This window comes from Parambassis ranga, chromosome 16 (assembly GCF_900634625.1).
Source record: "Parambassis ranga chromosome 16, fParRan2.1, whole genome shotgun sequence".
NCBI lineage: Eukaryota > Metazoa > Chordata > Actinopteri > Ambassidae > Parambassis > Parambassis ranga.
Genome location: NC_041036.1, coordinates 22,035,064 through 22,058,434, shown reverse-complemented (window position 1 = coordinate 22,058,434; position 23,371 = coordinate 22,035,064). Strand labels below are relative to the sequence as shown.

The 23,371-nt window shown below is 40.7% G+C and overlaps 1 protein-coding gene across 5 annotated transcripts in view; it reads right to left on the bottom strand.

Moving 5' to 3' along the window:
* syngap1b (synaptic Ras GTPase activating protein 1b) overlaps positions 1-20,659 on the bottom strand; it is a 245,108-nt gene extending 224,449 nt beyond the window's left edge. For all 5 annotated transcript variants that reach the window (XM_028426626.1, XM_028426624.1, XM_028426625.1 and 2 more), the window contains exon 1: positions 20,515-20,659. In XM_028426626.1, the coding sequence (XP_028282427.1) occupies positions 20,515-20,536 (22 nt within the window). In that variant the 5' untranslated portion in view covers positions 20,537-20,659. The remainder of the gene's footprint in view (positions 1-20,514) is intronic.
* Between the last annotated feature and the right edge of the window lie 2,712 nt (positions 20,660-23,371).

Below are 23,371 nucleotides of genomic sequence, written 5' to 3'. Positions count from 1 at the left end.
TCCATGTAGTGCTCTTTAGATAGGAGCATTTGTTTCCTTCTCTTCCTAAATGGCACAAGTCAATATTAGAGTTAAGGAATAGTTAAGGAAGTTAAATTTACAGCTGCTAAGTGAGCCTGCGAACCTTTATGTGGTCTTTTAGCAGAAATAAAATACTACACATTCATTACAAATACTGGAATGAATATAGTAGTTATGGGAAGGCAGTAAACCATATTACACACATTCACAGACATTAATATATTATACTACACTATAGTCCACATAACCATTCTTGTGAAACCTTTAAGGGATGTTCACCATTCCACCATTCACCACTAGATCCTTAGTCTATCTTCATGGTAGCACTAAAGCTTTTATGGTGAGTTCTTGTAGCTTCTTTGTCATAAGTTTTTTGTAACCTGAATAAATACTTAACATGCCTTCTAAAGCCAAGGTGTCCTGCTCGGACAGCACGATCAAGCCCCAAAGACCCTGATGGAGGAGAATCGACAACTGGTAACACAGCTTAATGAACTAAAAGTCCATGTCGCCCACATGACCTCAGCCCAGCCACCATCTCCACCCACCCATGAACACCACGTGGTGGACGCTAAACTATTTAATGGGGCACTGGGTAAGAGTCGGGGTTCGTCTTGCAGTGCTCTAATGTCTTCGCCCTCAAGCCACAAACATTCTTCACAGATAGGGCAAAGATTCTGTATGTCGTAGGTTTACTGCTGCCTCCTCCCTGCTTGGTGCTGGGTTCTTCTTCGTTAAAATTGAAGGATGGCACTGCATTCCTGGGTTTTGTGTTAGAAGCAGGCAGAAACTGACCACCTCAGTCCACCCACAGGTCCTCCACTGGGCCCACATCTCCTGCTGGGCCTGCCACCCAATTGTGGCGCACAGTACACATTTTCCAGCAGTACTTCTGGTAGAAATCTCTGGAGGCTGACACCCGGGAGTTCATCGCCGCCTGCTCAGTCTGCTGCCAGGGCATAAAAACTCATCGTTTGCCAGAAGGTCAGCTACACCCACTTCTTGTTCATCACAACTCTGGGTCTCATATTGCTCTGGATTTTGTCACCATTGAAGAACTATTCTCCAAAGCAGTGCATTTTGTGCCTCTGCCTAAACTTTTCCCTCCGCCATGGAGACTGCTGTTGGAGCACCATGTGTTTTGCCTCCACGGAATCCCCTTGGACCTGGGGTGTGACCCACAGTTTAGTTCCAGAGTTTGGAAAGCCTGCTATCTATCATGGATAACCCCAATCACCCTCTCCTCCCTGTACAGACAGACAATGGAGTACCTTTTCCAAAAGGCTCAGACAGCTTTGATGTCACAGAGAATGTTACAGGAATTTTTTCCTGCCTCAAGCAATAAGACTGTGTAATATCTCATATCTGTGCCATAGATAATGCTTACTGATTGCTGTAACTGACAGATTTTGCACAAGATTTAACTTTCAAATTGCACAATTGTTTGTGTACTTATATTATATAGTTCTATTTGCTGTCTTTGTGGTAGCACTAAAGCTTTTGTCGTAAGTTCCTGTAGCCTCTTTGTCATGATTTTTTTGTATGGACAGTTTTTTGTTAGTCTTTGCTTTGTGAAGAAGAACTTACATTGCATTCTGAAGCTTATGTTTGGGTCCTTTATCCTTCGCACCACCTAAATGATCAATATTTGCATAAAACAAGACTTCGAACTGCAACACAATTTTATGGATTTTGTTGGTTACCATTCAGCATAACACCCCACCATCAAGAGAACAAGAATGTTCCATGAACTACAATTCATTACTTATAGCAACTATTTATATAGTAAAGTAACTGGTGAATACATAAGCGTAGCTACCATTATATCAGAGTGGGAGTCCCCCCCCCACATTTTAAAATTGCCCGTTTGGAACCCCCCACATTAAGGAAACTGTGTGTAGGAAAACTCCACCTAACGCTGTCTCGATTGCTCGTGAAAAAGTCCATTCCGCTTGATTCATAAGAGAATAACCTCACCAATGAAATCCACTCCACGTTTTCACTCCACTGGTTACCACAGCGCTGCAATACCGTTACTAGAGTAACGTACCTAACAAAGCCAGTGGCTTTCTTCGAGCAAGCGTAAAGCACCACAAAGAGAAGACGGTCTTATTTGTCTGACGACACGGTCTTATTTTTCTGCTCCCTCCCCACACACAATGGACATGAGGAGATTTCTAACAAAGACATGGAGAGTTAGAGTGGTTTCCAGCATTAACCCATATTATGAGGCCAGGTTAGCTCCTGTTAGCCTGCTAGCATCAGCCTCGCCTAGCCAGTGCACATGCCGCCTGCTCATATTCTTATCAGCAAGAATAAAATACATGTGATGGACCGTCAGGACACAGTGGTGCATTATATGAACAGTGAAACACTGATGTAGCAGATAAGGCAGTGCATCATTATAAACACATCCACAAGGTTTGTTGTGAATTAAGCAGTTTTATAAGCAAATAAAAATAAAGACATGCATTTTTTTTGTAAGTTAGTATTTTTAGTGTTTCTGTATTATCTGCATTAAGCAGAGTTTGGTTCATGGTCCAACAACTTTTTGAAACTCAGATGATGAGAAGACCACTGTGTTAAATCAACATGCTGATGTTATTTCATATATATATATATATATATATATATATATATATATATATATATATATATTAAAGCTCACTTATATTGGTGGTTAATTGAAAAGTAAAGCACAATCTCTCCATCTCTATCTACATTTGAGGTCGATACTGAGAGAGAGTCAGAGGCAGGGCCATCATGTAGGGCCAGTGGAGAAAGTTCTATTGCTGAGGTGAGTGATGATGGGAAAACTCAATCAGGAGATTTGCCAGTATTTTGTCTCTGTAAATGAGAGAAGGCCTCAGATATGGAGGCTTTGTATAATCTGTTAGGCCCCGTTCACACTGGAGAAAGTCATTCCAGCTAGAGTAGGATTGAGCCCAGACAGCCTTTAAGCTGGATGCGTTCAGACCTATTTTCAAATCTGGCTAGCACACACTTGTGTCCGCACTCAATCCGGCTTTATCCAGCATGTTTGCGGTCCTCCAAACCACTAGGTGGCGCCTCGTAATATACAGAGTCCTTTTTCGCCACGGTTGGACCGCGTGTGCGCATGCGTCGTGCGTTTTTTTGTCCCGTGTCGCGCCCCGTAAACCGGAAGTAGCATATCGCTAACAGGAAGTAGCATGTCGCTAACGGGAAGTAGCATGTCGCTAGCCGGATTCGCTCGCCACATTTGCGTTCACACCTGAGCCACATTTGAGCCAATCTGGCTAGATCCACCTCTCGTGGGTGGATTTAGCCAGATTAAAATCAAACTGGATACAGCCGGATTCGAGGTGTTCACACTCAGAAAAAAAACATCTGGATTGATCTGGATGCGGCCGAATCCTGCTTAAGCCACATTTTTTTCCCCAGTGTGAACGGGGTATTGGAATAGTTTCTGTCTGGAATAGTTTGTCCTCCCCCAGAAAGTTTTTAATGAAGTAGAAGCCATTTCCTGCATTCTGGTGTATTTCAACAACTATTTTACCTACAGAAGTAAAGGCTTAACTCAACAACTATTACCGAGAGAGTCAATAATAACTCCTTATTTATTTTAAGCAATGATGACAAATGCAAAACAAACGGAAAAGAAAACAGTTCTGTCAACTAAGATTATTATAACAAAACAGGTTTACATCTGTTACTTTCTACCTCTGTGCCACCATGACTATAGGCCACAAAAACCACATTTCTGTTTCACTGTATTCCCAATGAGACCATCAGCTGGACTGTCAGATTTTAGAGACCGACTTCACAGAACAGATCAGATTAAACAGATTAGAAACAGATTACCCAAAGTCTCCAAAAAGCTGCAAAAAAGCTGCACAACAGGTAACTTAGTTGACCATAAATCTGTGCTGATGTGTCTGCTTGTGTTGATCAGCACACACAAGCAGTTCAAATGAAGTGACTCAAACACAAATAAAGGGATCAATATAGAAGGAAACCCGCTCCTTGTCCTTGTCTTTTGGACCACACAGTCTGACTGTCTGACTGGGACGGTTTGCAGCTGAGTGTGAAGCATCTCGGATGCCTGGTGAATAGTAAATTTAATCACCACCGGTTCTATTCATAATTTGTGAAGAGTGTGAAGCGGCTGGGATGAGAATAAGCACCTCAACGTCTGACTTGTCCTCTCTGGTATCAGGAGAGCTCCTGCCCCTAGTGGAGAAATTTGTTGATCTTGTGGGCTTGTTCACGAGTGAGGGAAAAATGGAGCGGGAGATTGACAGGCGGATTGGTGCAGCTTCTGCAGTAATGTGGTTGCTGTACCGGTCTATCGTGGTGAAGAAGGTCGATTTACAGGTCAATCTGTATTCCTCACCTATGGTCATGATCGAAACAAGCGGCTGATATGAGTTTCCTTCGAAGGGTGGCTGGGCGCTGCCTTAGAGATAGGGTGAGGAGCTCGGACACCCGAGAGGAGCTTGGAGAGAGTCGCAGCTCCTTTGCATCGAGAAGAGGCAGCGGCGGTGGCTCAGGCATCTGTTTCAGATGCCCCCTGGACTCCTCCCTGGGCAGGTGTTCCGGGCATGTCCCACCGAGAGGAGACCCCGAGGGAGACCCAGGACAGGGTGGAGAGACTATGTCTCTTGGCTGACCTAGGAACGACTCTGGATTCCCCTGGAAGAGCTAGAAGAAGTGTCTGGTCAGAGGGAAGTCTGGGCATCTCTGCTTAGACTGCTGTCCCTGCAACCCGGCCCCGAAAAAGCGGATGAAGATGGATGGATGGTAAATTTATTCAAAAATCTTTAACATCCTAAAAGTCTGTTTTGCTACATGCACCAAGCATTAAAGAAACCATGCAAATTATGTGACATCTTGATGCAGAGAATGATACATGGTAAATCATTTATTCATTTAATTTCTTTGCCCATTTAATCCCTTTCTGGCACAACTAGGGCTACAGCCTTTCCCAGCATGCACTGGGCGGATAGCAAGACACTGGGCAGGCTGCCAACCCATTGCAGGTTTGTGCACACATATTCACATTCCTACCTATGGGCGAGTTTTCACCCTGCCTGACTTGCACATGTAGGATGTAGGAGGAAATAAGAGAAAACCCACACAAACGTGCAAAGTGTGCACAGGAAGAGCCAAAGATCAAGCCTCAGTCCTCTTGCTGTGGGGTGATAAAATAAAGCTCTGAACTATATTTAGTTAACGGAAGCTCCACTGGCCAAAACACACAAAACTAAAGATTTTATATCTGTGAGTTAGGACTTCAGACAAGCACATCATGTTAATGGCTGATTCATTTTCTGATTATTTCCCTGAAAGTAACCTAGAAAGAGTAATGGATTACATGTACTGATGTTACATATTTAGAATACAAAATATGAGTAATTGTATTCCGTTACAGTTACACTTTAAAGAGATGGCAATCAGAATACAGTTACATTGTTAAAATCAGCAGATTCAATGTGTAAGTAATCCAAGTATTCGGAATACGTTACTCAGATTGAGTAATGTAACGGAATACATTACAAATTACGTTTTAGGGCATGTAATCTGTTTACAGTCACTGAATACTGAATAAGTATTCTTCCCAACACTGTACATAAAGCATACTATACATGCAAGACTAAGAAGTCACATGCTGCAAAATAGTCACAGCTAGGCACTCACACTGTTTAAACCACATGTTAGATCAGGGGTGTCAAATTCAGTTTAGTTCAGGGACAACATACAGTCCAATTTGATCTCAAGTAGGCCAGACCAGTGAAAGCATTGCATATTAAACTTTAAAAAACAATAAACATAAAAGTATGTTATGAAAAATGTTCACATTTAATGAACTCTTTTTACAAAACCTTATGAACAACATGAAAAAGAAAAAAAGGTGCATTTTTTATCGGTGCCTCAGTTTATAATTTACAATTGTGCAATACAACTTAGACAGTATCTACAAGGGCACAGGTATCTGGAACTGATACAACATAGTATTTTAATTCATGAACAACTTGTGAGGATCTAGAAATTATTTTAGATGGATAGATTTGTATATATAGGATTACTACACAGATGTGGAAATAAATGTTAATTTAAAATAATTTCTTACCCCCCCCCCCCCCCCCCCCCAAACATTTACTGAGTAGGAAACTCCATCTAACGCTGTTTCGATTTGTCGTGAAAAAAATCAATTTTCACTTCATTAATAAGTGAATAACCTCACCACTGAACTCCACAACACACGTTTTCCTGGTTGCCATGGTGCTACAATATCCTTACTATAGTAACGGACCTAACAAGGACAGTGGCTTTCGTCAAGTGAGCATAAGTGACCGCAAAGAGAACCGTCAGTGCTGGAGCTGGAGGAGGTAACGTCAGTGCCGTTGTCATCCCACAATGTCCAACTCATGCTAAAGCCTTACTGTTTTGTCACATGGTCCTAGGTGACATTAGGTTGATGTTAAATCAACTTAGAAAAGTTGGGAGGAACCTACTGTTTACTTTAAGTTACAGTAGACGGTATTATTTGACGACGGGGAAAACTCAGGTGCAGGGAGATTTGCCAGTCTTTTGTCTCTGTAAATGAGAGAAGGCGGCAGATATGGACGCTTTGTATAATCTGTTAGTGTAGTAGCACCAGTATGGTTGACAAAACTGTTGTTTCACTTGGAATTAGTTTCTGTATGTCACCATTTTTTAAAATAAATACGTTTTTGTTGAATCTGTCTCTGAAATGGTCATTGAGTTAAGTGTTTACTTCTGTAGGTAAAATAGTTTAACAACCTTGTCTCAGTTGAAAAAAGCTTGCTTTGACAACTGCACAGATCTGAGCATCAAGTTTCAGATTCGAGTCCAGTTTTACGCCCAGATTTGTTACCGTGAACTTTTGATGTTGTGTCAGGACACCCAAATCTACATCAGCATCAGAGGCATCACTAGGCCCAAACAGTATGACCTCTTAGTGTCATTAAAATGTAGCAAATTTGCTGACAGCCAGGATTTAATTTCCTCAACACAGTCTAAAAGTTGCTGAACAGAATGAGTTTTCTTTCATTTTAAGGGCATGTAAATTTGTGAATCATCCACATAAAAATGGAAAGAGACACCATGTTTGCAGAGAATGGACCCGAGAGGAAGGAGGTATAGGGAGAAGAGGAGTGGGGCCAGAATAGAGCCTTGAGCCACTCCACAGGTGAGAGGGGCAGCAGAAGACTCAGCAGACCCCACATGGACATTAAAACTTCTCTCTGTCAGGTATGACCTAAACCACTGTAACGCACTGCCCTGGATTCCCACACAGTCTTTTAGTCCAGACAGGAGGATGTAATGGTCCACTGTGTCAAAGGCCGCAGTGAGGTCGAGCAGGACCAGGATGACACAGTGGCCAGAGTCTGTGGCTAAAAGGATGTCATTAAAAACTTTCAGTAGTGCAGTTTCTGTGCTGTGCTGGGTTTTAAAACCTGACTGGAACACCGTAAAGATTTCATGTTCATCTAAAAACACATTCAACTGACTAAAAACAACTTTTTCTAAAATCTTTGAGATAAAAGGAAGTTTTGAAATTGGCCTAAAATTCAAGGGGACAGAGATGTCAAGACCAGGCTTCTTGATTAAAGGTTGTACCACAGCATGCTTAAAACCATCAGGGTCCGTACACTGTTAAAAAAAGCTGTATAAATTACGGTAAAAAAATGTCAAATGGTGACAGTAAAAGACTGTAAAATTTAAAATAGTATATCACCGTTGAAAACACATTGAATTACTCTAAATCAAAAAACTGTATATAACTTCGATTTTTACGGACAATATATATTGAAAAAGCACAACTTTACTGTAAAAATACAATATTTTGATTAAAATAACTGGGAAATACTATGCTGTTACAAAGAGGCCATTGCCGTAAAATTTGCAGTGATATTCAGAGAAAATGACAGATTTTTTTGTTACTCACTTTTAAATTTATGGAACAAAACCATTCAAAAACATGTCTTCATTTGTACAAAATAAGATGTTAAAATATGTTATGTGTTTGTAAAAAAATAGTGTTATACTTACAGTATAGTGTAATAGATTTTTTTTCTGGAAACACTGTAACAATTGCAGGTGTTGCATTATGCTTGTGTAAGGCTTTTAATAGTTGCAGTAATTGTGTCAATGATTGTGTTAATGGGAGGCGCTTACAAAGGTGCACAAATAGCTACAGTTATTGTTATTCACTAAGCAAGCATCTATAAACTTATTACTACACCACGTTTCCGCAGAAGACGAAGAAGAAATCAAATGCAGGGAGAAAACGGTTCATAGCCTGAGGAGGAATTGAGGCAGGTGGAGACGTCACGGAACTTTTTGAATTTGAACCTTGGCGCCACAGCTGTGCACCAGAGTCTGAGCTCTGGTTTTAAGGACTTAGCGCTTTGACTTCTGACAACGTTTGCGGTACTGGAGCCAACGTTAATGCCGCTGTCTGTAAGTATACTTGAATTTACACTGTGTTTGAGAGTAATAGTTACGAAGGAAGCTCTCTCTGTTCCTAAAATAAGACTTGCTCGTGGTTAGGAAGCGAAAGTTAGAAGAACTGTCTGTCTTATGTGAGGCATTTTGTTTTTAGCTTAGTTAGCTGAAATGCTGTACGTGCCCCAGCTGCTATTGAGTCGGCTGGAAGTGCTTATAAATGCGCGATACAGTTGTGTGAGGGCCGGAGTACGTCAGCGCACTTGAAACAACATAATTTGTGAATTCGTCATTTACTTCCCACATAACACAAAGCTTTGCAGACAGCGGTATAAGCGACATGTACGAGAAACGGGTTCATTCTACTGGATATATATATGTCAGGAAACTGAAGGGACCCTTTTCTTAGAATTGTAAGTTTATTCTATTTTTAAACTGCAGGGGCAGTTACTACACCTTCAGGATCCACCATCCAGTGGCCCTGGCCTCCACACTGGAGTTCCTTCAGAGGTAAACAAACACTTTCTTCTCCTTTACAACAAATCAATTTGCAATTGTTGAACAAGAATTCTTGTTTCCACACAGATGCTTCTTCCTGATAAATCCAGAGAAGGGCCCAAAAGTGGAGAGTAAGTAAAACAAGATGCGACTGTCTGTGACTGTCTGAAGCTAGCTTAACTAAACCTTAGTAGCTTCAGATACTACTAACTAAGGTTTTTTTTTTCAGATTGACTTGTGGTATTGCTAATATTTAGGAGTCTTCTCTCTTACATTTCAGGCATTACAGTTAAAAACCACTTGCAGGCCCCATGTGACACCAAGGAATGAGGTGAGATTCAAATTCATTTAAATGTATCAAGCTGTGTTTTAAATTTTTTGGTATAAATTATTTGTGTGTGTGTTTTTCTGTATCCTATGACAGCATCAGCAGAGATGGAGGAGAGGGATTCATGTTCATCAGAGGGCACAAGCTGCAAGGAAATCAAGGAGAAGCTACAATAACAACACAATCCTGTTCAAAAGTAAGTACTCCCTTTTTTAACTCCGTCTTAAAACATGTAAATCATCTGGTTATACTGAGTGTCCATGGGTAAATACAACCACAGATGAAGATCTCCTGGAGTCTATCAATGAACAGGATGCCAGTCCATCACAGGGCCTAGATCTCCGGGCTTTATTTTGAGGTTTTCATTATTGGAAGGAGGCTTTGCTTTAAAATCTTCTGATCTTCTGTGGGTTTTCTTTTTACCATACATTACTTAAAATACTAAAATAATTAAATAAATAGTAAGTATTTACAATATTTTATGATGGTAAAGGAACATGTTTCTGACAAACAATTTTGTTATACTATGTTTGCCAAATATGGCCTAGGAAAAGAATATTGGCTCCATTTATCATTGTTTCCTGCCAGTTTGCCTTTAAGTGCTTCCTTGTGCTCTGCTTCCATGTAAGGCACCCAGAGACAATTCTGATGGCCAAAGATGCACTACTATTAAACTAATTTAAATTCAGTTGAATTAAATGTTGTGACAATCTATGAAAAGACACTAACCTTAATCTGTTCTTGCTATCTGTGGGAGCTGACAGCGTCACCTGGCCAAGAGCCTGGCCAAGCTGAAATGATCCAACACCTCGTCAAACTTCTTCTAAAGTGTAACAGCAGCCTCTCAATGACACCGCCAGTCACGTCAAGACACAATGGTTCAGACAACAGTCTGTCAACTGCAAATACAGGTGAGCACTACTAGGTGGATAAAATGTCTCAAACCTTAATCTGTTTCAGGTGAAAAGGCTGATTACAAGCCCGCCAACATATATGATACAAGACAATTCAAAAGATCAATGCTTCAAGTTCTGCTATTTCTGTCAACTGTAAAATGTTTTTTGCTTTGGTATATGCAGGAACACTGATATTACCTTAGTGTAGACATGGATACGTTTCTACCTCCATACTTTATTTTATCATAAAATTGTCCAACTAACCTATATTTCAGATTGCTGGTGAGTGCTGTGGTGTCTTTATAGTTCATGTTCAGTTGAACTAGAAGGCTGTGTCACTATGAATGTACTATTATTAAAGCATTGTTTTTCTCTTTTTTGTGTGTGCAGAGGGTTGTGCCTGAGTGACAACATCCAAGTAGTATGAGCAGAAGTGGAGACAATACACAGGTTCCAGATTCCAGACATTTTGACTGTTTGACACTGGCTTGTTGAGTGAGGTTTGGACTGATTACTCTTCATACTCTTGATGGGCAAGTGGCCTATTTCTTTTTAATTATTTGAGTTTTTACAAGATTCTTGTGGCACTGCTATACGAGTATGCTGAAAATGTTTTTATTGAGTCCGCTTAATTTGTGCTGTAAAATTAACGTAATTCCTATGTAATTCGATATACATCACAATGTATTTGTTACGGTAAAATCCTGGCAACCACAGCTGCCGGTAATTTACCGTAAAGCTGAACTTTTTAAATAAAGTGCCGTAATATAATACACAGGTGTCCTGCTTTATTACTGAGATATGTTGTAATTAGGTCTACAGGAGTGTGTATTTTTAATGCAAATTTCCGTTATTTTTAGTGAAAATAACTGTAACCAGATTTACATGATGGTTGGTAAATTTAAGGTAAACTGCCGTAAACAGGTTTACAGTACATCTTTATAATTCACTGTAATTTACTGTAAATACACAACATTCTTTTACTGTAAAACGTACGGTTATCAAAAAGTCATACTGTAATCTGTTATACGTCCACATCTTATTTTTCACGGTAAAATTCTGGCAACCACAGCTGCCGGTATTTTACCGTAAAATACACAGATTTTTTTTTACAGTGTACCATTTATCAGACTGCTGTTTATAATATTGAGCACATCTGGAGCAACAGTTGGAAAAACCTCTTTAAAAAGACGGGGTGGAAGGAGATCCTTAGGGGAACCAGAGGGCATGAGGCAGGCTGTGATGTCATCACATGCTGCATCCATGGCCCCTAGAAGGGCCATTTGGGTATGTAGATGCCAGTTATATACCTTCTACCTCCAGGAAGGAAAAAACTCCTCTATTAGATTTAGGAATGGTGAATAGGAAGGGGTGCTGCAAACCACTGTCTGACCACATCTGAGTGGTGAGAATGCACATTATCCCAAAGAGTGTCTAAAAAAGTCACAAGACGTGTGTTGTATGGACCAAGGCTGCACACAGTAATATTTACAGTAGTTCTCCCAACATTTGGCTGCACCCTTCGACCAGCCTCAGCCATTGTGAAGCCGTCATTGACAACTGGATCTGCAATTGTAGCCCTGATTTCATTGGGAATCTACCTATGTACTTGGTCTCTTCTTCCCCTTTTCCTGAGTTTTTCCTTTTCCCCTTCCTCCCTGCATCCTCACCTCTCTTCCACAAGGCTGACCTTCCATTTCCATTTTCATACATGTCACAGTATTGTAGAAAGTTTACAGTTTACAGTTGTGCAAATGAAAATCGTGATGTTACAAATGCACCAAAGAGACTGAGAAAAACTGTAATCATGTGTCGCGCATCATGTATTATACATAGGGTAAAGAGAAGCACCTCACATTAGCACCTCACAACCAGCTAGCAATCAGATAATGAGATGTAAATAAAACCTGTTTGAAATCCTGGTCGCCCTTCCTGAGGGTGTCGCACTGTTGAAGCAGTTCCACGAGCCAATTTAACTAAACATTTTACACTGCACATGCACAAAAGTGGAAGTGAAAACAAGTAGACAAGACAGAGCAGCTTCTTTCTTGATGAGTTTGGTGAGCTGTTAACAACCATTTGTCAAATTTGACTGTCTTATTAAATCTGCAAATCTTAATTTGCAAGTGGATGCGAAGAACACCTATGCCAAGGAATTACTCACACTCATTGACACTTTTGACCTAACACAACATATACAGCTGCCTATACACTGTTATGGTCATACTCTCAACCTTGTTATTAAAAAGGGTCTCAATGTCTCTGCAACTCAGGCTGATCTGATTATTTCTGTGTATTCTTAAGGTGATGCTTAATAATTATAATTCTGATATTTGTAAAGCGAGTCTTTTTTGTCCAACATTATCAATAGGAACATACACAATGCCTGTCTGTTATTTTCTACTATTTACACAATAAGCACCTGAATGTCTCTCAGTTAAGAAATGCAATGAGTTTGCATCTTTTTTCAAAGGTAAATAGATAAAATAAGACTGAATATAACTTAACAGTTGCAGATTGCTCAACAGCAGGAACCAATAACTTCATAGAGAGGAACTCACCCTAATGTCAACATTTGGGCTTGCTGACATTGAAACACTGGGGAAAACTGTACAAAATCTCAGTTCTTCCACACCTAAATTAGACCCTCTGCCATCCGACCTTTTAAAGTCTTGTCAGCTGATGTGCTTCAGGTTATAAATTAATCCCTCTGAAAACAAGCAACTGTAAATCCCCTTCTTAAAAACAACCTGGGTGTTTCAGTGCTGAAAAAACTACAGGACCATATCTTACCATTCATCGACAGTCTTCAATCAATCAACTGCCTTCTTGATATCAAATGGCTGTTTTGATAAGTTTCAGTCAGGCTTTCGTGCTAATCACAGCACCGAAACAGCTCAAATCAACATTGCACCTGCATCTTAATACTGGTGCAGACAACAACTGTCCTGGTGTTATTGGACCTCAGTGCGGCTTTTGACGCTGTTGATCACAACATTCTATAACATCGACTTGAGCGTTAGGTTGGCTTGACTGATATAGTTATCAAGTGGTTAAAATCATACTTAACACAAGAAATTCTTTGTTGCGATTGGCAACTGTTCTTCAACAGCAATGTCTTTGACCTGTGGTGTCCCCCAGGGTTCAATGCTAGGTACATTACTTTTCAGCCTATATATGCTCCCACATGGACGAGTTATCAAGAGAGGTCTTATCCATGCTTTTATCTTCAGTAGGGTTGATTACTGCAATGGTCTTTTCATAGGTCTTCCTAAACAGACCATCAAGTTCGTGGCCACGAATTAGTATTTCGTGTGCACGTTATACATATTTTGTGGCCACGATTTATTTATTTTTTTACAATGTCATCAGAAGGGCCCCGTAACAGGCAGATATTGCTGGACATTTCAAACTTCAAACAGTTTCGAGTTTAGTGGATTTATAGTACAACGTCTGCAACTCATTGTGTGCTCCTATGACCACCGCCACCACCACCACCAGGAAGGCCCTGGCGCACCGACCTCAAATGAACCAGTTGATTCGAGGAGCGCTTCGCAAGAGGCAGAAGGGGAGGGTAGCTGACCACTGCTACCCAGCCTCTTTCTAACTAATGTGCTGTCTCTGGATAACAAAGACTTCACAGAACCTGGCTTTCAGAGAACATTATTTAAGTCAGGAAGTTTCCCAACCAGTATCCCTGCATAAACAGGTCAGGTACGTCACATGCTGCATGCTCACTCCACTGCATCTGGCAATGAGACAAAGCTCACAGACACTTGGCTCCTAGATTTTCTGACTAGCAGGAAGGGAACAGGACTTCAGCCACCATCATTACAAACATCGTCACAACACAGGGTTGGTCCTCAGTCCCATCCTCTACACCCTGTTCACCCATGATTGTGTGGCCTCCCACAAAGACAACATCATCCTGAAGTTTGCAGGCGACACCGCCGTGATAGGACACATCACTGGAAGTTTGGCATGTTGCCAATGATCCTCAGTAGCTTCCACAGCTGCGTTGTTGAGTCCATCCTGACCAGCTGCATCACAGACCATGGACCGCAAAGGCCTGCAGAGAGTGGTGAAGACTGCATCTAAGATCACCAGGACTCCTATGCCCAGAGGAGAGCTGCATCATCATCAAGGACCACACTCTCCCCCAACAAGTCTGTTCACTCTCCTCCCCTCAGGCCGGAGGTACAGGAGTGTGAAGTGCAGGACCACCAGATTTAGGAGCTCTTTCTTCCCCTCAGATGGTCATAGTGATCAGACTCCTCAACAGGTCTCTAAGACTACATTAAAACTGCAGGATAAAGTGACCCAAATCCGATTTTTTTTGCCCATGTCAACTGTCATGAAAGTGATACAGAAAGGCAGTTGCAGACATATTCAAGGGTTCTTGTTATTCTGAAATTATGAATAAAGTCAGTGTTGCTAAAAGCAGTCACATCACTATCCCACCACTCCACACCGACACACATCTCTGTACAGACGCTGCAGCTACTGCTCTCTTCCTTCTCAGCGTTCTTCTTAATATTATTTGGTTGTAAATATGTTGGCTACGAACGGACATTAATGTAAACAAAGCCACACAAAGCACACATTTTGTGACGTCGTGTCCTCTTCTGCGCATGCGAGTCACTTCAGGGCCGCAGTCCGTTCACACAGGAGAATGGTAGCAGTCGCATATTATTTTGTAATGTGACCAAGCCGCCACCAAAAAAATCAGATTGCACCAAAAAATCTGAATTGGACATTAAGAGCTGCAGTGTGAACGTAGCCTAAGACCGCCTTCTTCCACCTCCTTAATATTGCTGAGATCACAAGCATCCTCTCTCAGAGTGATGCTGAAAAACTTTCAGTTTTGTTACTTTTAGGCTGGACTACTGCAACTCACTATTATCAGGATGTCCACATTACTCCATTAACAGCCTGCAGTAGATCCAGAACACAGCAGCAAGAGGTCTAACATGAATCAGCAAAAGGGATCGCATCTCTCCTGTGTTAGCTTCTCTTCACTGGCTCCCAAGAGGGTCAAGAATAAAACCTCGGAATCTCTCTCCTGAAACTACAAGGCTCTACATGGACTAGCTCTATTGTATCTGCAGGACCTGATAGTACCGCATGTTCCTAATAGAACACTGATCTCTGAGTGCAGGTTTACTTGTAGTTCCTAGAATTCATAAAAGTAGAATGGGAGGACGAACCTTTAGCTATCAGGCACCGCTACTGTGGAACCAGTTACCAGGTAACAGGTGCCATGATGAAGAAATAATCAGTGTTATTTACTTAACCTGTCAGTTGTCATAACGTTACGTCTGATCAGTCTAACTGTAGGCTGGCACCAAAAAATATAAATACTGGTCATTTTGATAAATGTGGTAATGCATTCCTGGTTAGGAAGGGCACCTCACACAGTGGTAATTAATAATGCAAAACTCAACCCTGCAAACATGTCATAAGTAAAGTTTTATGCAATGAAATCCTTAAATCCTTAAATAATAGTCTATCTATACATCACTCAGTTCTGAATCACTGGCATCCATGAGATTGGATGATTATTGCTTGCAAACCTTGAGCTAACCATTTCCAGAGGGAGATCATTATTGAAGACTAAGAGACCTATGACTGGCTCAGGAGAAAGGAGCCAGCTCATCCTGACCTTTTTGCAGAATTCTGACAAGATCAATTAAAAGCCAAAGCATTGTCCCCCTCTGTCTTTCTGCACAAACCCATTGAGTCATTCAACTAGGGCTTTGCATCAAAATTAAATTCACCAAAAGTGGAGCTGAATCTGAAACACCACTCCTCCCAGCAAGTCTATTCCAACAGCCACATGTAGATTCCTCCAGAATCGGAAAGGCTCTTAGAGGTGAAGGACATGGCCATTCTTGTTTAGTCAAATAAGAAAAATACAACAATTCATACTGAACAAAAACAGAAAGTGATAACACACAGATGTAATTAACTATGAGAAAATAAGTTCTTGATATAACATAAGGATAGAATTTAGTGTGCATCTTAGTTTTGGCTTATGGGCCAGGTAATGATTGACTACCAGTCAAGCCACTGCCATGCACTATATGATATATATCTGTATATATCTGTTTCGTAGACACACTAGATCAGGGTCACTAAATGGCGGACCGCGGTCCGGATCCGGACCCAGAAGCCCGACCCAAAATTATAGTCCAAACAGCAGGTTATTCTTTAAAACCTGACGGGGGCGCTTCTATTTTAACTGCTGCAGCTTTCATTGACTTGACTAGTGGCTTAGCACATGAGGAAGCGCACAGACCAATTGCATATGAGTTTATCCATCCCACATGATAACTCTCAGCCAATCAAATCTGGGCAAATCTGGGACTACAATAGTAGTCGCAACCACCTGAAATGCATAGCAAACGAATAGTTGCAGACAGGTTACACACGTGAAAAGAAAATTAAGACAGCGATACATCAGGGTTAAAGAGGGCCAGAACGGTCCAGCACGGCATTCCGGCAGCTTCTATAAATAGATATGCGTTTGGAAAACGATTAAATAGTCTTATAGTAGCCTAATGTAATTTTTCGGAGATGCAGGTTGCAGTCTGGTTGTTTCCGTCACGCAGATATTCAATAAATCAACCAATTCCTGTACCTGTAGAAGCATACTGAATGTAAATGAGATTTGAACATTTTGGCTGGCATAAGTTATCTAGAGGTGGAAATGTAGCAAAGTATTGTTCAAGTTAAGTAAATGAATCAAAAACTTTGTCTGAAGTGATGGTATTTCCAGCATTGAGATGAACATACATGGAAAAATATTATGGTGAACATTATATAAGTAACAAACATACACCCCTCCTTTCCCCTTTTTTAAAATGCAACCCTACTTTTATGTAATTATTAAAAGAACATTCTACAGCTCTATATTATGTGACAAAAATATTGTCAAAGTTTTTAAATTGTACTGTATTGTACTACCGTTTTGGTTCCATGCATCCATCCAACCATAAATATAGGCTATATATTTATATAGCCTCTCCTAGCAAAGGTCCGGACCTTTGCTTCGAGAAATTTTCTCTAACTGGACCTCTTCAACTTGAAATTGAATACCCCTGCACTAGATCCTTGAATATGCTACTGAGCACAGTCACTGTTTGACTGTGGTTTTGGAATTGATATCATGACATCATGCATGTCTTTGACACAAAGAGCTTTAGAGCATAGTTGAAAAACACTGACAGTAGAAAGTGGTTTGATAGTTAAAATAGCTGACTTTCTGCATGTAAAGAGGACAGAAAATTTCCCTGAACTTGGACATGGGGTTTCTTGAAAACATCTGCTGACAAAAGATCAGTCAACAGCAGTCCAGCTAGAGAATACAGCCCTACATGTGAAAATAACAGCAAATCACTTCTGCCACACGCCCATCACTGCTCATTGCGACAGCTTCGATTCTACACTTGAAAAAGTTGCTACATCTCCAATACACTTAGCACCATGCTGGGAATAAATGGGGCTCTCTTTCCTTTGACAGATAATGTATTGCACAGTGCTGCATGAATATCATGTATGCAGTACAGTCTAACAGATGATGGTTCCTGGCACATCCTGAGTGGTAGAGGGGTGTAAGACAGTCCCTTATGTCACATGGGAGAAAAAAAGGGATGAAGAAGGATGGATAAGAGATTCACTGCAGTGCACTGTTATGTGCTGGCCCTTTAACTACGGCCATGCTTGAGAGGAGCTGCTGTATTAAACTACTGTAAAATCGACAAGGCCAGAGATTGCTCAGTGGCAGACTCCTTACCTCCACTGTCCATCAGCACTAGTGGATACAAACAATACAGATAAAGAAAAGAGTAAAAGTGAGTGAGGAAGTCAAAAAGGCATATGTGTGTGGTGGTGGGGGGAAAGAGAAAAATTTAGCCAAGATAGCAAGGCCCATCTTTGCCGCTACTGCTGGCTCCCACTAAGTGCTCATGTGAGCCAGTACTTGGCATGACTGCAAATTGCTTGCCTGGTACATTAGCTGAATACAGTCGTCAGTGTGGGCTCAGATACAAGATTGTTAAGACGCACATAAAAACACACATACATCTCCCCTTATGTGGATCTCAGTGCAAATCAAAGTCACACTAATGTCATCCTCTTACCACATATTTTACCTCCCAGTGTTGAGTCACTGTGCAGCAATAAATATCACACACTGTTACATAATCACCTAGAGTTACCATGGAGCTTCTAATGTATAGTTACATAGGGAGGCTGGATACAATATGTGTCTAGATAGCAAGGAGCTGCTTGACCAGTAAGGCACATTTACCCCACTGTTTATACAGTTATTTGCTATAAGAAAGTGGATAATGTGCAAACCATTTGTTAATACATTTCACAATTATTTATTGTTATGAAATAAATGACACAATCTAATGAGCAGAGTCTAGGCAAGAATCTGATGGTATGGTCAGGTCAGGCACATCTTTGTGACAAATGGTACATTTGGTTGATTATGACCTACCTCAGAAATAGCATGGTTGCATATGAAGATGGGCAGAATGAGCAAAAAAGCGTATCTGGGCATTTTCCTGACGCCATCTATCCATGTGACTGATTAACAGATGGGTATGTCTTTACTTCATACATTAACCCAGGTTGTTGGGGTGTCCTCCGGGGCACCATTGCTTTCTTTTATTATTTTATTATTTATATATAAGTATGACTGATCATGAACATCACTTCCATTTTGTGTGATTAAGGCAGTACATGTTAACACCATTGTGGTTTGGAATAAAACAGACTTTTGTTATATTTTAAAGCTCCAACTGATGATTGTCAATGATAGAATTTCTTATCCTATTACTGAAATTCTGATTAAACTTAGAATTGTATTATTTTAGTAGCCTGACCCCCTTGCAGATATAGCCTAACAAAATGGTTTAGACTAAAGACGGTTCAGGCCTAAACTACAATGCTGAAAACAATGACATAGAAAAAAATAGTACTCTGGGCCATTGTTGGCAGGTTTTGTAGGTGCATAGGTGCAGCACTGTGATCACAATTTCCTGGCAATGACTCCCAGAGTGGACTCTCTCTCTCACTCTCTCTCTGTCTCACGCACACACACACACACATACACACAAACATTATGCAATCAACCACCCTCATACAAGAGGGCATTGTAGCCATTATCTGTTCTGCCCTGAGGGACTAAAAAAGCAGACTGAAAAGGAACCCTGGCTGCCACAGATAATTATGGTCTCTTTTTTCATGATGATGGCACCAGGGTCAGAGCAACCCGGAAACTCTCAGCTATGTTTTTTGTCTTTGTCGGACATACTGATCTGCAAAGGGTTACAGGTCTGTTTGTGTGTGTTAGAAGTCTAAAAGTACAACACTACTTTCTCATATCTCACCTCTACAGTCACATGCAGCATACTTTCCTGAACTCGATCACTGCTGTCACCCCCACCAACATCCTTACAGTATTGGATTGGTCCCTGTATTTACACACACCACAACACCAATCTAGTCCTTCCAAACTTTGCACTGGCCAATACATCTGATTTGAACCCAGCCATCATATTCAAGTACTTTGCTGTTTTCCAAATCACACACACACACACACACACACACACACACTGATGTGAGGTAGCCTACTGCAGCATGGAAGCTCACATATAGCATTAGTCACAGTTGCAGTGCAATGATACTAAGAGAATCTGGCATTATGGTACACAGAAGCACCTTTCACCCACTCCCACTTCAATATAAGGGAATAAAAGAGCAGCAAGAATGCCTCTCATTCTGGTCATCTACATATTTCAGGAGCCTTTTTTCTCTTTCAGACCGGGGGCAAGATTGAGTCCTGCTATTGCCAAATTCCTAAACATTTATTATGACAGACTGCAAAATCCATCTAGGAACATTTCAGAAATACCACAGGAGGAAAAATACTTCATACACCAAATTTGAACTCCATTATATCTTGTCGGTATAAACCATATTATTCTATCAGCTCAGTGGACCTCTAAGACCACAGACCAGTTCACATGTAGCCTATACGTTATAACAGTAATAACAGTACAATAATTACAGCAAGCGCAGCTTTGTCCACCGACAGACGCTGCGCCGGATGTGTGTTCTATGTGTGAGCATCTCTACAAGGCTATTCCTCTGTGCACCTGTCGGCTATGGTGCCTTAAATACATATTTCATAAGATAGAGAGAAAAGCCAGGGACAGAAAGAGGATGTTGAGGAACGGGAGGAGTAGGACAGAAAGGATGCAGGGGGTGTCAGAAAATATATGTAGACTATCTGCCGTGTCTTACCTTGAAAGGGAACATAGGACATGTTCCAACAGCATCGAACGTTGGCTTTGCGTCTCAGCGGTCTCTCGCTCAGAAGTAACCGGGAACCAAATTACATATAAAATCTGAGAAATAAAAATAATTAAACAGAAACACACGCGGGCGAATAACTGCTATTCACAATTGGAGTTGAAGAAAGGGCCAATATTCCGCAGTTATAAAAACTGGCATCATAATCCACGACAGCTTCCCGGTGCATAAAAAATACAGGATGCAGAAATATGTGTGTGTGCGGTGTGTGCGAGCGAGCAAGCGAGCGAGCGCGCGCGAGAGTGAGTGAAAGAGAGGGAGAGGGAGAGAGTGTGTGGATCTTTGCACGTTGCTGGGGTGTGAGGGTGAAACACGTGTGTGTGTGACTGCGTGAGAGAGAGAGAGCGAGAGGGAGGGGTGGAGGACTGAGAACACGCGCATGCTTGTGTGTGGCGGTGACGGTGTGTGGGCGCGCACGTTTGCCAAAATCCTATCTGTGTCTTTAGCTTGTGCATTTTACATATTGTGCTTGCCCTTTTGGAAAAGAAGATGCCTGTTATAATGTTTGGATTTCACTCTACCTCTTTAGATATATTTCACTGTTCAGTGGGATAGCAGGGTTGTCCAATAACCGGAAGGTTGGTGGTTCGATCCCAACTCCTCCCTAGTCACTGTTGTGTGTTCTTGGGCAAGACACTTCACCCTAGCCTGTGGCGCGCCTTGCTAGTCATTGTATGACACTGCTTGTGCAGCAGCCGTAACGAATTTCCCTCTGGGATTAATACAGTATCTAAAATAAAAATAAAATATTAAACAAAAAATACACAATAGACAACATGCAACATAAGCTAATGTTTGTTTAATGTTAGTGCCCACAAGCTGGGTTTCTAAAAATCAACATTCTCTTAAAGCTAAAGTATTTCTGATTCTGATTCTAAAGATGGATTTATATGGTATAGTCAGAAAGAATACAAAATCTCAACACTGGGTGGCAGCACTTCAGCTGCAAGAGTTTCCGCCTCTCCATCCCATTACTGCTCTACCACTACTGCCGCTCTCTGTGAAGACATGTATCCGCTCTCTTTTGGGTATCCTTTATGCCAAATGCTACGCATGAATGGTAAATGTTATATATTTGGCAATATTTATTTATTTTTCAATTAATTATTATCATTTATTTTTTGGCTGTAGTTTGCTGTGGATGATACAGGTTGCCTGCCAAATTTCAACTAATGTCATTTGCAGCATAGATCTGTTGGATCTGCTTCTACCTGTCTGCTTATTCTCTTGTTGCCTTTAGAGCAGGCAACACCGACAAGACACTCATAATACCATCTAGTGTCAGAAAGTGAGTTTACAGGAGGTCTACAGTCTAGATGGCATGCACATTTAAGGATCACAATAAGTGGACTTCTTTGACAGAATATCATCGGTCATATTGGCTCTTTTTGTAATGTTTCTTTACATATTACAAATAGAATTTTATTATACTATTTTAAGTAGATTTACTGCATAGTCTGCCTTTAAAACATAACAGAGTTGTAAACAAGCTATCTAGCTTACCTTTTTTAAAATGGAATCTGGTTTTGACACACAATTCAATTCAATTTTATTTATATATCGCATTTTACAATCAGAAAATGTCTCAAAGCTCTTCACAGAGACCCAGAGTCTGAACCCCCTTAAGAGCAAAAGTGGCAAAAAAACTCCCTTGAGAAACCTTGAGCAGGATCTGACTCATAAGGAGAACCTTCCTGCTGCCAGTTGGCTGAGGAGGAGGAGAAGGACAGGTAGACAGGACAGAGAGGATGAAAAACATGCACAAACATCATACATGTCAGGTTGTTGAGTTTGACAAGCAAGATGAAACAGTGATTATATGATAGTAGAATAGTAATAGTAATTTAATAATAATTAAAACAAAAATGAGCAGCAAAGACTGGTGTAGTCAATAAGCATTGGAATGATCAGGGGCCAGAGATCAGAGAGACCTGCAAAGAGAGAGAGAGGGGCACAAAACTACATGGAAGACAGAGAGGTAAAATAGATTTAGACACATCAACTTATGCAATGTGAGTGAGCAAAATCTTTCTCTGCTCAGTGTAGCTATCTTTTAGCTAAGGTGGTTCACTTTGATTTTAATATAGGCCTACATTTCTGCCATGTGCTGTCTTTCTTTTTCAAGCTTCAAACAAATAGACCAACCCAACCAAGGCATGTTATGTTGTTTTCAAATGTGCTGCTACCTCTGCAATTGGCACGGCACAGAGCAGTGGTTGCCTTTGGTTTAATTATCAAGGCATGGGCGCCATCTTGTTGGCAAAACAGGCAGCTGCAAGGGTAACTATAACGGGGATAGAATATTGGAAATATCCAAATGTTGCATTTAGCTTAACTATGTTTTGTAACATTTTATTGTATTCCAAAAAAGCTGTAAAACAATCATAGATTATTTTTCAGTCCTATGTAATATATGTATAGATTATATATACTTTATAGCTCATAGGGGGTGTTCTGTTGTTGACAACTATGATATTGTTACCAATCCAAGTGGTTGTAGTAGTAGTGAGAGTGTAAGGAGCTGAAAAACCAAGGGCTAATGAGCTTAGCTTGCTAAATCAACTGACATGATCACTGATATTGTTGAAGTGTGGAGTGCAATTATCATAAAACAAGGGGTGGAGGAAGTACTGAAGCTTGGTACATCTACCCATCAAATATATACTTAAATAAAAGTAGAAGTGCTGCATCAACAATCCTATTCAAGTGAAAGTCTTAAGTACTTTTTAATTTACTTAAAGTATAAATAATAATCAATTTTATTTGTAATGCACTTTGCATTTGGTAT